We start from the raw sequence: 16,197 nt of genomic DNA, 5'->3' as shown, positions 1-16,197 counted from the left end.
AGCTATTCTCCTTACTAATGGAGCCACAGAACATTTGAGTCTACGGGACTGTTTCTCACCACAACAGTGACGTTTAGATTTATTATGTAGAACCTTGACAACAGCAGCGGCGACATTCCTGTGGATATTACAGTTAGGTAGGTATGAGATTTAGAAACCCAAACCTGATAATGTTATTGATGTAAAGATAAATACTGTAGGGCCATAAAATTATCTTGTGATTTGCAGATTTATATTCTGGACACAACACAAAACTAAGTCACCGGATCATGGGTCAAAGCAATTATTCGATGGCTATTAGAGGCTCGATGAAGCAAAACGACGGAGGTTCGTTACTGAAGCTATTGAAAAGCATCTTCCAACACAATGGAAGGATCTCTGCTCAGTCGGTGGGGGGGGCAGAAACCCACGCTTCTTATGTGAATGAAAACTTTTGCCTCCATTTACGAGTCAGCCGGAAGTATCTTTCACAAATTACGGCTTTAACAACAAAACGCAGAGTGTGAAAAGGTAAAAAGTGGAGACTGCTGTGGCGCCAGTTCTCGGCCTAGTCCTTGCTGCGGGGGTTACGAGGTGCGGGGGCTCCTTCGATGGGAGCGGAGCTGGGAACGGACAGCAGCTGCCCGCCGTATATGCGCTCGTTGACGCGCAGCTGGCACCCGTCCTGCAGCATGCGCACGGCGATCCTGCCGATGTTGCGCGAGTCATCCAGGCCGCAGTGGGGCCGGCCCTCGTAGGTCAGGCCCAGCTTCTCCAGCATGGTGCTCAGCTTCGTCTGTGTGCGGGTGACCTGGAGGAAGAGAGGAGAGCTGGAACTTACTGCAGAAACATTTCGGACGGTTTTTCCATCCTCATCATTGTAAAGCGTAAACCTCTTCGTTATTACAGTGTCCCGAGGCTGTCAGTCCGATTAACATAACAAATGTCAGCAATTTGTTAAAAATAATAACGGACTATTTTACCACAAAGACAATACTCATACACAGAGTCATACTGGAAGAAGAAGAACTGTAAAAAAAAAAAAAATACATGTAAATCAAGCCCCTCGTCTTAAAATGATTAAAAACTCAAACCTTGTAGAAGTTTCCGTACGATTTCTTTATGTTTATCCACTTCTTTGCGAACAGGGGATACGCGATCCGGCTGATCTGGCACTGGATGTTTAGGAACTTGCTCATATCCCAAGCCCTGAAGATAAAAAAAAATAAAATAAAAATTCCAAATGTAAATCTCACTAGCACAAGAGATGAAATCCACTTCCACAGGCAAGAGAAACGGCACCTACCCATCAGTCAGAAAAGCGTATTTGTACTTCGTTCCGAGCTCCCTCTCACGAAGCCAAGAGACGACCCTCTCGAGGACCACCGGAAACAAATCTGCTTCATCGACCATTTTCTGCCCAACCAAAACATTTTTGTTTTTTTTTTGGTTCACAAAAATTCCTGATCCTCCAGAAAACGATCGTCTGCCAACCAACCTGCGTGATCCCCGTCAACTCGACACAAAAGACTGAAAGCCGCGGGTTGATCTCTGGCTTCACATATTCCTGAAAGGTGTCCACCTGCAAACAAATAGGAACACCTTCGAGACAAAACCCGGGGCTGGCAGGCGAAAAAAAAAAAGCAAACGCCTGCAAAGTCGCTTACGATTTCCAAGGTGTGCGTGTCGATCAGGACGATGGGGAACTCGATGATCTCATGTTGGAAGTCGGGAGGGTTGTCCTCCTCGCACGTCGCTTCAAAGTCCACCACGCAGATGTAGTCGTAGTAGGTGTCGGTGGAGCCTCCTTCTGTCGCGGCCTGCAGCAGCTTCTGCTTCTTATAGTGGTTCTTCAGCCTCCTCTTCATCACATCCTTTACACCTCTTTAAATACAAAGAAAAAGGAAAAAAAAGTTCAGCATTTCCTCATTTTAAATAAACTGATTATTTGTTTGTTTCAAGCAGAATAAAAAATGAAAAATAAAATAAATAATACCTTTTCGTGTACAAGAAACCATATGTCGACCAAAGAAACAAAAACCCAATAAATACACAAGAATAGCAAGTAATACGTTATGTAGTGCTTGAAAAGGAGTGGGAAGAAGAAAACTTATTAAATGCCACCCCCATAATACAACTGTTATCTGTTGGGATACTAGTCATGGAAAAAAACAATCAAAACAATTAAGTAACATTTACAAACGGAGAGGAATGTTTGTTTTGTGTCTGATTTATGCAGAAAAAGGCAGAACTCGTGGTTCCGTTACCCCGCGTCGAGCTGCAGCTGGGACAGCTTGCTCCGGAGCTCCAGCTTGGACATGCGGTTGATGTGTCCGTTAGCCAAAGCGATCTCTTTGTAGACCGGATGACTGAAGTCACCGTTCGACGGAGGAGGAGACGCCGGAGGATCCGATTCTGCAGCAGCACGAATTCTGCTCTCAGGCTTTGTCTGAAGAGGAATGAATGTCAGTCATTAAATAATAGAGTGCAGCACATGGAGTGTTTAAACAGAGATCATGAGTATGAGCAGATCAAATGAAAACTGTAATAGTGGCTTTGTTTATTGTTTTTTTTGGGGGGGGGGGGGGTCCAGGGAACATTCTATGCCTCCCAAACATCTCGTACGAGCATCTTTAATAATATCGAAGTAAAAGCCTATTGTTACACATACCTCTTCATCTTCATCTTCCTCTTCTTTTGAACTAGACATCTTCACATTGACGTCTTTGGCATTTGAGTTCTCCTTGTGTTCATCCATTTAAAATTGGGGTTCGTCCAGGTACTAATATCCAAATCTTACAATAACCCGAAATGAATTAATTCAACCACATCCATGGAAATAGCTCAAGCTAAGTGGCGCTAGCGGTCCTAGCAGGTTTATGTGCTAACACGCGCTAAAACAATAGTAAACATCCTGGGCGACTTCTTCGCGCGTTACTCTTGAAGCCGCCAACAACAATAGAAATTTGTTACGTTATTTTTTTTTACGTATATCACAACTGAAAACGAACACGTGTAACCCAAAGTGTTTCTATTTCAGTACAAACGCAATCTTCCCGCAGCAAAGTTAAACGTCATAAGAAGACAGTTATGACAATTTCCGTTTTGCGCCAAAATAGCTCGCCGCTCGCTGCTGCCACCTTGCGTTGTGGATGAAACAAGGCACGTCATCCAACGCCGACGCGACTTTGGGTCCGCGTGTCTTTTGCTAATCCGAGTTTCGTAATAAAAAAACAAGTCCTTATTTATGTTTCGTTTTATAAAGAAACACTTTGTTTTCAATTTTGGTTGCTGAAATCTGAAACATAAAAAAAAAAAAATCAAACAACTACTCGTTTATATATATATATATATCCGTTTCTGAAACGAACACAAAAGATACACCACACACGGACCATAAATAATAATGATAATAATAATGTAAAAATACAGGGCTAAACGGAGATAACATTGTTAAATAGGATTTGTTAATGAGGAGCATTACATGACACCTCTAAAAATAACCCATCAATATTTTATATTTTATATAGGAAGAAATGGACAAAAACTATGAAACTTATCTACATTGCAATAGCAGCATATTTCAGTTGTGCATGCTATGAATTTAACACGATAGCTAGCGCGTACAGTATATCATTCCTTTCTGTTCTCACTGTTGGTCTTTTTTTTCGTCGTGTATTATGAAGTAATTTTGCAAAAACATTTTCTTTTATCTGCTTTGGTATAATGACAGTATTTAAATGTCAATCGGCGTCTACTATTAACACTAACACAGTACTGTATTTAAAATCAGTGAAATGTTACAGCTGTTGCAGAATTTTGGACGCATTGCTCTTGATTGACCGCTAGGTGGCAGTGGATTGCTTGTTTCATTCTGTGGCATGCGCTGAATAAACAGGAAATCTCAGTGTGTTTGAACCAAACCTGGCCAAATGCCTGGGAGTGCCGTGTGTTTTGAAGAAAACGCTGGCAGAAACGCACCACCTGAATAATGAATGAGGCCAGCTAACCTGTGTGAATTATGTATTATCCAATAAACAGCTGTGATAGTGTTTGTTATGTTTTGATTGGCTATCAAATCTAATAAAGGCTCATTTCATAATTGGTCCTGTAGTGTGACATTAATTCCACAAATCTTTAAAAAAAGAAGTATAAAGTAGCATAAAGAGATAAACAAGTATAAAATAAATGTTTACGCCACTACTTGTGTTTTAAAAAAAATTGAAACTTTGTTTCAAAGTACAATAAGAAGAGAGGGTTTACTAATATTTGATTTAACGGTCAATAATATGTCTTTTCAACAGCTATTGGAGAGAGGCAATTGGATTGGGCTGTTTAAGGATCCCTAAAATTTACATGAGCAAAACACAGATACATAACTTTTAGAGTTTCTGTAATAGTAAATATCTGTAATATTATTTGTAATACTACAACAAACACGTTTCAGAGGTTTTCCTTTTCAACCATATCGAGCTCAGCAGCTGGCGGTATCGAAATAATTTACAACCGATTCCTGTATGAACTCCTTTTTGCTTCGAGCAGAGTGGTTTGATCTTTGATCTCACATCACACAGTCTGACAGACGGACAATGTGTAATGAATGAGATGTTAAAAAGAAGGAAGAATCTTAGAAAAACAATGATTTATTTTCTCAGTTGAAAAACAAGTGAAAATGTACATTACGTGTTACACAATCAGCTTTGGAGAGGAGCTGCTTTGTCTCTCCTGAGAAGCACACAGACAGAGTTTGAGCCAATATGGAAAAAAACAAACAAACATCAAAGACCAATATTAAGAAAACAAAATAGTAACTTGATTTAAAAAAGGCTACGGTGCCTTAAAAATGTCAATATTTGTTTTTTTTTAAACAAACAAAAAAAAAGTTACACAGAAGAAATAATCTGCATTGAAAAGGCATCAGTTCCATTTCATCCCTTTCATCACAGTGATACAGGATAGGGGGGGGGGGAGCATGGAGCTACAATGATCAGCCCCCCCCTGTAGAATGCTGCATTCCTTAAGTGGGGGGGGGCGACGGAGCTCGCTGCTGACTTTCAGAAGTTTAGTGCAAGAGCAGACTTACTTCAAGTAAAACTAAAATCTTCATCGTCAGAGTCATTAAGGATTTACCAAGCTTTAAAAAAAAAAAAAAAAGAAGCAGAGCAGAGCTCTCCCTGCTAGTTTGGGAAAAGGCGTGGAAAGGCAGAAAGGAATCACTGAAGGAGCGATTCAAACGTTAGTAGCAGCGATCGCCCGCGGTCTCGCCGGGCTTTTAGAACGAGCTTCGACAGGTGGGAATCCTTTCAAGTCAGGACTCTGAGCCGTTGCAGCTCTGCCCTTCCCTTCCGAGCGGAACCAAAGGCTTCACACATTCTTTTGATCTGCTCACCTTATACATATATTATATATTATATATATAAAAATAAGTCAGTAAAATAATGACGTACGAGTCAAAGCATGCTCACGTTTAGAGCTTTCACAGTTCACATGCTACCTGGTGTCCGACTAGAGCTGCAAGTCTTTGGAAACACGTCAAGCACGTCAAACTCACAGATCACGTGCGCCTTTTCCCAGCGAGAAGCGACCCCAAAAAAAACCGCACGAAACAGTTTACATGATGCTGGAGCCTCTGAAATATCTCCTGCAAAGCTTTCTTAACTTAACTTAACTTAAAATTAGAAGGTTGATATCGCTGCCATGTCTGTAAGGGATCAATAGAAAGTCTGGCTCTTCCTTTACGTCACATTTTCCTACAAAACAATAACGATGAATTCATGTCGACAGTGTTAATTTAATATCTTATTTGGTCCCGGGTCAATGGATTTTGGCCAGTCTTCTCGTTTCCTGGTTCTGGTTTCAGACATGGTTCTCTAATCGTCTCTGAACCAAGAGATACACTTTCACGAAATGTGAAATGATGTCTTTAAGGACGTACAACCACAGACGCACACAAGCAGGTGTAAAGCACAGGAACGCACAGATTTAAACAACAGCTTCAAAAAACGTCAAGATGTCAAAGGACAGGACATTTAAAGGGACGGACACACCTGTACGCGTCAGCCTTCAGGTGTCTTTGTGTTGCCACAGAGTGTTTGTTCGGAGGAGCGAGGTGGCGCTCTGACCGCGATACTTCCCTTTAAGGGCAGAAAATAATAGCCCGATTTCCACGGCCCACTAAAACCAACTCGTCTGTATTTAGATTTCAGTTTCCTCAGAATCTATTGATGTGACGGATCATTCGATCGATCGATCGCAGCTTGATCGTCTGTGACCGCTCCGATGCTTTGGGGACTGTAGTGATACTACTATGGGCAGTGCTTGTACGTCGGCACCAGCATTCTGGAGAGGGTTATCACAGCTGTGGTCAGCTTCCGTCTGTGGCAATGCATTCTGGGAAAGGCTTGTGGATTTGCGAGGACTCTTTTTTAGACATGCCGGAAGCCATAAATCAAGTTTCCACGGCGCCAAAAAAAACTGGGGGGGGGGGGGGGGGCTGGTGTAAAGCTACATGTAAACACCCCCCCGCGACACACACACACACACACACACACACACAGTGTTTGTGGACCCCAGGGCCAACCAAAAGTCTCTTAGCTTCAGTGCGGGAGGATCAATCGCTCCAAAGCACACTGCAAATGCTCCCAGTTCTTCCACATCAATGCCAACAGGGACACGCCCACACAGGTGAGCGCCAGGTGGACCCGGCTCCGCAGCAACGGGGCGGCGAACTTGGCTGCCGTGGAAACACAGACCAAGATCACGGTGACGATGGCCAGCATGATGTTGATGCACTTCCCCAGCAGCACCTTGGCGTCTGTGTTTTCCAACTGAACCGTCTGCTGCTGCTGCTGCTGCAGCTCAAGCTTAGACACGCGCGTCTGGCATGACTCCAAGACCTCCTGCAAACACGCACACACACACACACACACACACACACACACACACAGGAGTCATTAGGGAAGGCCAGTGAAACTAAAATAACTGATGACAAAGCCAGCAGGTGTTTAGATCGTTATATGCTTGATCAGGCCTCTTTTTGAACAAGCGCATCCTAACTTGTCACTCTGGCCTCTTTGCCCTGTTCTGGTGGAGTGGATTGCAGGAAGGGCCAAAATGACCATCTCTTTTTTTTTGGGATCGTGCTCCTGAGAGTTAGCTTAGCATTGCTGCTGTTCAGATTGCATTCATGGGATTTCATTTTAATCGCATTTATTGGTTTATTTTGAATATTTCTATACTTCCACTGGGCAGATGTCCTAATTTTTGCAGTCAGCAGCCAACGCTAAACCAGCTAGGAAATAACAGGCATTGTGCTACCAGTAGGAAAATAATACATGTATAATTTGCGATACATTTACAATTATTTCCATTAATTATTGATCTGAAATATTGAAACTGACCCAGAATCTGAACGTTGCTCCATTTCTGCAGAACTCAACTACTCCTACTTTCATTCTAAGCTCTGCGGTCTGTGACTAATTCTTACAGAAACGTCCTTCAGGCATTCCTACTTGACTTCTGTCATGTTCCGCTTCCTCCTACCCAAACAGCAGATCATTTCTGCCACAGCTGAACTTTTGTGATACTTCAGCTGTGAGTTACGAATCATATCAGGGGCGGGGAAACTGCTTCAACTGTCTCCAGCGGCACAAAAAAATAAAAATAAAAGTCATACCTTTATATCCAGGAGGAGGAGCGTCTGAAACAACACTTTACTTACGTAAAGACAAATTGAGACTCCGCAAATCTTCACAATTAGAAATCAAGAAATTTTAATTTGCCGTCCTGAATAAATTACTTTCAAAGCTGAATTAGAGGCTAAACGTGCGTGTCTAGTGTGTTATATAAGCCCTACTTTACAGATAACACTTCACCTGTATGTCCCTGGCCCTCTCGTAGGCCTGGTAGGCCACCTTCTCCTCGATGCTGGCCAGATCCTGCTTCAGATTGCCGGTCTCATGCTGGTGGAGCTCCGTCAGGTCGTTCAGCTGGTCCTCCAACCGCTCATACCTGACAAGCAAAGAGGGAGAGTAGGAGTAAGAACCGACCACAGCGAGAAACAGATGATCTGAAAGAACCCCCCTCCCTCACAGATCCGTACAGCTTTCCGTCTGGATGGTCTGTTTGATGGGCGATTAAAGGATTCGATACTTGAAGCTTGTTGCAAGACAAGTCCGAAGAAAAATAAACGTGATTTCCTGTCCTGCAGCTCTTTAATCTGAATTAACTCAGCTGGTGAAAACAGTTCAACATATTCTGTGGGGTTTGGAAGACATTAGTCAAGTCTGAGAAAAGGACTGATTTCATGAGGATGAACGACTAAACCGTTTTTATTTAAAATCAGATGACAGAAACTGGGAAGGTTTCACAGAAGATGGCTTCCCCCCCCCCCCCCACACGCTTCCCGATGCCGTACCCACCGGTATCGCTCCTCCTGCATCATTCGTGTGAAGTAGCTGTAGTCTCGTTTGAACTGTGAACTCAGAGTGTCCATATCCTCGGCCATCTGCGACTGAGCCTCCCTGATGTCCCGCACCATGTCCAGCACCTCCCCCAGACGCCCACTGGGGTCCGCCCTCCCCGGGCCGCCGGCCATGTTCCCGTTGGAGTCGGCGGACGCAGACGTCCCCGTCGAGCACTCGTCGTCGCTCTGGTACTTGGTCGCCTTGGATACGGTGTTGGCGCTCCCGCTCAGACCCCTCCCCCCACCGTCCACATGCAGCCCCGACCCCGCCTCCATGGAGCTCTTGAGGTGGGCTATGTTGTCTGCGCTGCCAAACCTATTCCTGATGATGTTGGCGAACTCCCGCGACTTGTTGAAGAAAAACGGCGGCGACAGCGACACGCCGGGTCCGATCGTCTTCACCTTGTCGAGCGCAGGGTGGCGCCCGGCGGCGCTGACGTCCCGCAGGCTGCCCTCCTTGCTGTGACCCTCAGACTCCTTGCCGGCGCCGTCCTTCTGGCTCTGCTTCCCGTTGGCCTCGCTTTCTTTCACGCGGCGGTGGTACTGCTCCAGCTTCCGCTGCAGCCGGTCGATGCTGTGCGCCGACTTCTGGTTCTTCTTCTCGAACACCTGGCGTATCCGCGTCACCTGCTGCTTGTCGGCGTTGTTCACCAGCTTCAGGTACTCGGCCACGTTCTGGTCCCGAGCGGTCTGTTCGACCTTTATCTGCTCCGTCACCTGCAGGCAAAAGAAGAGGGAGAAGAAAGTCTTGGAGCTTCTGCTTGGAACCCGTTAGCACCCGAGAGCCATAATTTGTCATAGTCTCTCTATTTGTGTTAAATTGCGGACATAAATTTGCTTTCTCAAATGAGAATAAGACAATGAATCGCCTGAGAGTGATCAAAGAATATTGCGCCGATACCTTATCTTCCTAAGGTGGGAAATAATTCCACTCTCGGAAGACATTTGTAATACGAGACAACAAGGGCTGTGAAGGAGATGAGGCGGAATCAAGTTTCTTATTAAACAACAAATTGATTTAATAAGCTCATCCAATCGGCATGCATCTGCATTACCACAGTTGAACTCTGAACCGGAACCAGCTACCTGGTCGTATCTCAAACCGAGAATCATTGCGTGCGAGCCCCGCCCCTTTGCAAGTCAAATACCGCGGAACACACGAGGCGGCTCGCATCCGCTCTGACCTTGAGGATCTTCTGCTGCAGGCTGTCGATGCCCAGCGCTCCTTTGGTGAAATCCAGGTCCAGGCCAAGACTGTCCACCACGTCCAGGTTGGACTCTGAGCCGCCGCGGCGAATAAGCACCGGGATGCTGAGGATGTTGACATCGCTGCCGCTGCGGTCGGCCTTTGAGGAAACAAGAGACAGAGGGAATGTTACCGAGTGCATCGTCTTGAGAGGATTCCCTGAAGGCCGCTCAACGGTCAGTGAGAGGAGGACTCGTTCAGCTCAGGCCTCCAAACGGCCTCCAGTGCCTCTTAGAAACACAATCTGATCACTGTATGACAACACAAGACATTTGTACGTGGAAACTCTCGTTGCCATGTCAGCAAAGTGCACACAGATAAAGCAATGAAACACGCACACACACACACACACACACACACACAAGCAAACAGCTGACATGACCTCGAGCCGCCTTTTGCTTTTAACGTGCGTCGAGTCTTTTAGCTACGAAAAATCCTGCAGAGCCAACGTTCATCATCCCAGCCGTGAATAATGAGCACAAAATAAACTGTAACCTCTGACCTTTTTCCCTCTATTTTTCCTCCATCTAATTCTTGAAATCCTGACAGATGGCTAGAAGATCGCTTTGACCACAGGAATGAACCGGCGTTGTGTTCAGTTCCCTCTCCTTTTAAAAAAAGGAGGACGCCGTTACTAACGGTTGGAGCGCGGATCCACCCTCCTGCAGCTAGCGATGAGATTTTAAACAGACGCAGACACTCCCTCGCCTCTGCTTTGAGCTGATATAATACGTTCTGTGAGAGCGGCCTCGTCGCTTTGTGGGTGTTGTAGGACAATATTTCTGCGTCAGTTTTGATCATTTTAAGCCGACAGTTTGATGACGACACAGGAGCAACGCTAAATCGATGACATGATGCAACGAGCGTGCCGTAAAATAATCATCTAAAAAGTGATTAGCGGCTTTTGCAGGCCGACTTAGAAGAAAAAGCTCAAACGAAGCAGCGTAACGTACACCTTCTGCTCTGGGACCTTGAATTCACATTCAAGGTTGCGCTTTATGAAACAAATCCAGATCACATCAGGCTCGGCCATTAATCAGCTGGCTGCAGGACAGTCCGCACACATCGACTGGAAAGTGGGAGTGGGTGAGAGAGAGGGACTTATTAGCATGAGGACGCACGTGCCTGCTTTCACATAGCAGCCGGCGTAAGGGCCACGGTAACCCCGTGACCCCGGCCGGCCCTGAGGTCCATCATAGGGAAGGTGGACACACACAAAAACACAACGGGGTATCCAGCCCACTGGGATTAATGCTGAAAATGTGTGCCAACACATCTGGTGTGGACGTTCCAGCCCGAACCAGTGACGCACCGACTGACCTTCCTGGAGCCAGGCTGCTAGCACGGCGAAAAAACTATAGATTAGCGCTTGATGAAAGGAACAATCAATAAAAAGGACTAAACTGCAGCAAAAACAACTAGAGCAGCAGGTAAGCCCTGAAGACGAGGCCGATGCACCGGTGATGTTCGCTGGCTGGCGGTGTGCACGTGCGACTGGCCCACAGGCGCCCCAACTCCAACCCCCCCCCCAGAGCAAATTCATCAGGGCATCGCATCGATTGAGCTGGGGAGTGCGGATCTCGCTGAAGGGAGACGACGGCCTGACGCAAGCACAGGAAATTACAGCGGGAAACCGTTTTTGTGCGCCTCCCGACACAAGATATTTATTCCCTCATCCAATCCATCAATCTATTTTCCCCGCTAACGCGAGTCAGGATCTAAGATCCATCAAGGTCAAGGCTGTACGCTTTTTGTTAGCCTATAAAGACAAAATAAAAATGATATTGATTGAATGAAAAGGAAAAAAACGATAAAAAGCAAAGGATAGAATGTATCAGGCATCCGTGACTCTTAATGGGGTGCTCTGTGCTGGAAAACACTTAACTGGGATTATAGCGCTGAGATTATACCACATTAGTCCTCCATTAGTCGGCTCCGTCTCATCGTGGAGCAGCACCAGATTAGCGTGGGCCGAATTAAACCGACGTCTGTTCGAGAGTCGGGGAGGAAATAATGGGATTTGGGTGAAACCAGATCAAGAGATTTAGAAGAAGAGATGTTTAAAACCAATGAACAAGAGGAAACTACACAGCCGAAGCAGGATGTGCATCTGTCTCATATATAAACACGTAATATGGAGACAAAGAGCAAGAGGACATTCACACAGCCGCCACAATCCCAGGTGGGGATGAAGATGAAATAGGAGCTGGTCATTTTCTGGGTTTCATGCTGGATCTCCTCCTCCGAGACAGAACGACCCTCCGACGTCCATTTTACTTATATAGGGGTACAATTCAGTACATGAATAAAAGAGACTGGGTCTCTAACTGTTCTGTTTCTTATTTATTTATTTGTGCAGCCTGTATAATCCTCACGTGTTTTTATTCCATTACCTCCGTCATTCCTGCTTCACCTCCTGCTTCACCTCCTGCACAGCTTCTCTTATCTGCATTTATTTTCTTCCTCGTCTCCTCAGCTCACAAGCTGTGAAATCTATTTCAATAATCAAACTCTGTATTCACATATGGAATTAAATGGAAACCTCCGAGTCTCCCTTTGCGACGCTGAATATACTTTCAGTCTGTAAAATTATCGCACAGCATAATGAATATTTGATTAAGACCAAATACTTCGGAAACTATATGTGCCAATAAAGAAATAAGGCGTGTCAGAAGCGCACGCAGAAGCACGAAAGAGTTTTCAGGTCACCAATGAAAAAGCAGGTTGCTTTGAAGTGAAATGAGATGTATGGCTTGTGAATTTGACTGCAGAGGCTCCTGCCTGGGGGGGGGGGGGGGGGGGGTCAGTCGGGTGTGAACAGGAGACAGGAGCCTCCTGTGGGGAAAGAGAAGCTGCAGGCGAGCGTCGTTTCCCATGGGAAGGACATATTCAGCATACAAACCAGGGCTGAGGCTAAAAGTTTCTGCCTCACGAAAAGTTTTGTTGCATAACAATAAAAGTCATTTGACTGCATTAAACTGCAAAGTGGGGTTTCACAGACATGTTGGACGTTTAAGGATGCAGAGAAAGTGTTCACATGACGTTTACGAGAGCTGCAACAACAAGGAGCCTTTACTTTCTCAAATCTGCTCCATAAAGCTTCACAAATACGGAGGAAAAACACCCCTAAAACGTGATGATGATGATGATGATGAATGACTGAACTTTATTCAGACTGCTTGTTTTTTCTGGCCAAGAAAAAAAGAAAAAAAACACGTGCGTGCTTAGGAACTATCTTTGAAAAAAATTTAAAATACGTCATGTCCAGCCACATGCCTCCACCCAATCCGACTAACGTTCGTCCACATTTAGTCCAAACAAAGGCGCGTGCAAACAAGCGCTTAACGCCGCGAGCGCAAACACAGCATACCAACACCAAAGGTAGCGATTAGAGGAACTCGCGCCGGTACATAACGTGTGTCTATTTTTATGCATATTTATGCCAATTATTTTGTCGCAGAGAAAGAGGATCCACATGCTGTCAGGTTTAAGCAGCAAGTAACACAAAGAGGCTCCATGTTAGTACGACATGTAGCTTGAGACACACACACACACACACACACACACACACTCGGAGGCCAAACCCAAGGTGGGGCAGAGAGGAAGTAAACAGATTGTCACCGATCACTGCACTGCCTGAAAAACAGTTTTCAAGTTCCAACAGGCCGCTCTCACGCACCCACACGATGCAACAGCTCAGCAGGCCGAAATATCTCGTGGCTTAAGTAAGAAGTAAGAAGTGATAACATATTGCTGGACGGAATGTGAACCAAGCTGCTTTACGTCTTATCACTTTTTCCACAATCATTTACGAATCACTTTGGTGCAGAGTTGAACAGCAGCACTCCATTTGCGTCGTCGTTCACTCTGCTCCTGGAGCCGTCGGAGAGCTCTCGAGTTGTGTTGTCTCTCTGTCTCATCTGAGCCACTTCTGTTCTGAAATGTATGCACCTGATGCACCTGATGCACCTGAGCTTTGAAGTAACGCACCAAAAACAACATCAAAATGACTCGGGCATAAGTACGTTCCAGGATTGTTCACACACAGAATGTTTCTACTGCCGTTGAAGGTCCGGTTCATTTGAAAGCAGATCAATACTGATAATTGGGCGAACTCCTGTTGGTGACTGACGGCTATTTAACCGGATCTACATTCTGCGACTGTTGCATCTTGTCCCTCGTCCATCACACGACTTCATGAACAAGATTTCAATTCTCTGTGGAATATTTTCAGATATCCATGCAGCATGAAAATGTGCTGCAGTAAGATGGCCCATAAAGACCCCCCCCTCCCCCCCCAGAGCCCCATTAGCAAACCACAGATGGAGGGAAGAGGGAGGAGGGCACACTCTTATCCTCGCATCACTTTATACTCCCAGCTAATTTGAACAACGACGAGCAAAGACGTGCCCAGGGGAAACGTGAGGACTCCTAGTGTCGGAAAACACAGCAAGACAGCAATAAGAAAGTCTTTAGACAGCTAAGGTGTTGCACTAGAACACCAGAACATTGTGAAACGTACCCGACACACTTGCATGGAGGCAATAAGACAATCCCAGTACAGTCAGGCAGGATGGGAGAACCGTCCTGGTATGAATACGGTTTGATGACACACTAGACGAGACAACGTGGCGCCTCATGGCTTCCGTCCACTGGAGTTCTCTGGGGCAAGCAAAGCTGTCAAGCTCACGGTGGCACCGGTCAGAGGGGGAAGGGGGGGGGGGGGGGGGCAAAGCACACTCATTGTCGAGCAATGTGGAATGCATGTCCAAAATGTTATGCGAAGCTGTGCAGTGCAGCCAACATCACGACCCACATCTCTCACATAAGGTACGTGCGGAACATTCAAACCACAAACTCTATTATAGCCTCTGGAGCAAAGAGGACGCTGCAGAGTGTCTGCCCCCCCCCCCCCCCCCCCCCCCCACGCTGCGGAATGAATAGAGCTTTTTAGCTCAACATGATTTGTTTTAAAACCTTATTTGTTGCTTATTTGTTTTAACCTAATAACCTAATTTATTTCAAGTCAGTCAAATGAAAGTTTATTTCATTGTGAGTTGTGTTTATATGAAACATTTTGTGGGGGGGGGGGGGGGCATTTAAGCGGCGTCTTGCCCGAACAGAGTGCGTTTTTCCGGGAACGAAGAGCGGCAGTCTTGGGCGATGAACTCTGAGGTGATTTAGTCCGTATTTTCCTCATTTGATTAAACCACAGAGAAACTAGGGAATACAGTCAATCAATAAACCCCACATGGGCGAGCGTGAGTGTATATCGAGTTAGAAATCAATGAGCTGTTGGCAATCCATTTTGGATCTCTGGAGCATGGCATCATTTAATGACTTGGTAGCACAGCAGCTGCACGAGCAGAAACACACACACAAGCAAAACCGAAAATCTAAGCGTCGCACAGAAAGTCTCTGCAGGTTTGAAAAAGGACTCGCACAACCAAGACGTTTGAGAATAAATAAGAGCACACGGAAAATAGACGTAGAACAAAACCCGCATTATTCGCTCTCCCCTTATAATTAAACAGTTTAATTAACGTATTAGCCGCCGCCCCTCTCCGGTTTGTTTGCCCAATGCATTGTGGGAGTAGAGTGAAAATGAATAACACACGGCAGGTATAATATTTATCATGTTCGTCATCTTAGTATGATGATGATGATGATGATGATGATGCTGGATTAGTTTGAATTAGCTTCCTTTAAAAAGTATTATATAAAACGGACAAATGATCTAAATTCCATCTGACTTTGGTTTCAAATCCATTTCACGGAAAAAAAAAAAAAAAAAAAGCAGCAAAGAGGCAGACAGATTACAGAGCAGCCGCCGTGGCCCAGCGAACCCCTTTGAGCGCTCCAAATTCACATGTCTTGATATTCCAGACGTGTTATAATTAACCAAGATGCTTTAAGATGGTTCGTGCCGAAACGCATCCATTCTGTGTTCAGCGCTCTGGTCCGACAGAAGGAAAGAATTTAGGTGCAGACAGAGACGTGAACATTGTTCGTGTGCGTCAGGCCAACAGAGTGTCTCTTTGATTTTATTTGTGTGCACGTTAATCCACCCCGCGCTACGCACACGTCGCCGCTGCTGTGTGTCTGTTCGCTGTCAGTTTGGCGCGCACAGCCCTTAATCCAGCGGCAGCGAGATAAGACGCCTCCTTCATTTACATTTCACAGACGCTTGCACGCTCCCTCCATCCTCACAAACACGCGGTCGGTCGGTCTCGTTTTCATTTCGTTTTCGTCAGGCTTCCTTTATTACTGGATGCCGCACAGATTCCGCCCGTTGCCCCTGACAACAGATGTGCCCGAGTAAGACTGCACCTTTCCATGATAACCAGTGAGGCGAGGCGAAGTCCGTCACCTCCCATTCAACATCATTCAGTCCTCCCGTTTTGTTCTCTCTCTCTCAATGGCCAAACAATAGGCTCAGATCAGTTCATCACTGTGATTTGAGGGGGGGGGGGGCTTAAAGGAAATGTGTGAATTCAGCGGGACTGAT

General features: G+C 45.6%; 2 protein-coding genes across 2 annotated transcripts; both read right to left on the bottom strand.

The window, feature by feature from the left end:
- Nucleotides 1-547: 547 nt before the first annotated feature.
- Nucleotides 548-2,841, bottom strand: eri1 (exoribonuclease 1). Its single transcript, XM_068755370.1, has 7 exons — nt 2,651-2,841; nt 2,247-2,428; nt 1,647-1,863; nt 1,478-1,561; nt 1,286-1,395; nt 1,074-1,188; nt 548-790 (listed from the first exon to the last, which is right to left on the bottom strand). Exons 1-7 carry the CDS (start codon nt 2,735-2,737, stop codon nt 548-550), a joined length of 1,038 nt encoding a protein of 345 aa, XP_068611471.1. The 5' UTR covers nt 2,738-2,841.
- A 3,734-nt stretch (nt 2,842-6,575) lies between these two features.
- On the bottom strand, nt 6,576-9,831 carry tmcc3 (transmembrane and coiled-coil domain family 3). The gene is made up of 4 exons (XM_068755470.1): nt 9,628-9,831; nt 8,400-9,160; nt 7,854-7,989; nt 6,576-6,878 (listed from the first exon to the last, which is right to left on the bottom strand). Exons 1-4 carry the CDS (start codon nt 9,829-9,831, stop codon nt 6,576-6,578), a joined length of 1,404 nt encoding a protein of 467 aa, XP_068611571.1.
- Between the last annotated feature and the right edge of the window lie 6,366 nt (nt 9,832-16,197).

Source organism: Brachionichthys hirsutus, chromosome 22 (assembly GCF_040956055.1).
Source record: "Brachionichthys hirsutus isolate HB-005 chromosome 22, CSIRO-AGI_Bhir_v1, whole genome shotgun sequence".
Lineage (NCBI taxonomy): Eukaryota > Metazoa > Chordata > Actinopteri > Lophiiformes > Brachionichthyidae > Brachionichthys > Brachionichthys hirsutus.
The sequence above is the reverse complement of the archived record's forward strand: the minus strand, read 5'-3'. Positions and strand labels throughout refer to the sequence as shown.

Excerpts from the sequence above, each read along its gene's own strand:
- eri1 (XM_068755370.1), bottom strand. The coding sequence starts at position 2,737 with ATGGATGAACACAAGGAGAACTCAAATGCCAAAGACGTCAATGTGAAG. Across the intron at positions 1,864-2,246 it reads CAGCTGCAGCTCGACGCGGG|AGGTGTAAAGGATGTGATGA; the intron begins GTAACGGAACCA and ends TTGTATTTAAAG. Across the intron at positions 1,562-1,646 it reads ACACGCACACCTTGGAAATC|GTGGACACCTTTCAGGAATA; the intron begins GTAAGCGACTTT and ends ATTTGTTTGCAG.
- tmcc3 (XM_068755470.1), bottom strand. The coding sequence starts at position 9,831 with ATGCACTCGGTAACATTCCCTCTGTCTCTTGTTTCCTCAAAGGCCGAC. Across the intron at positions 9,161-9,627 it reads TGCAGCAGAAGATCCTCAAG|GTGACGGAGCAGATAAAGGT; the intron begins GTCAGAGCGGAT and ends TTTTGCCTGCAG. Across the intron at positions 6,879-7,853 it reads AGAGGGCCAGGGACATACAG|GAGGTCTTGGAGTCATGCCA; the intron begins GTGAAGTGTTAT and ends GCGTGTTTGCAG.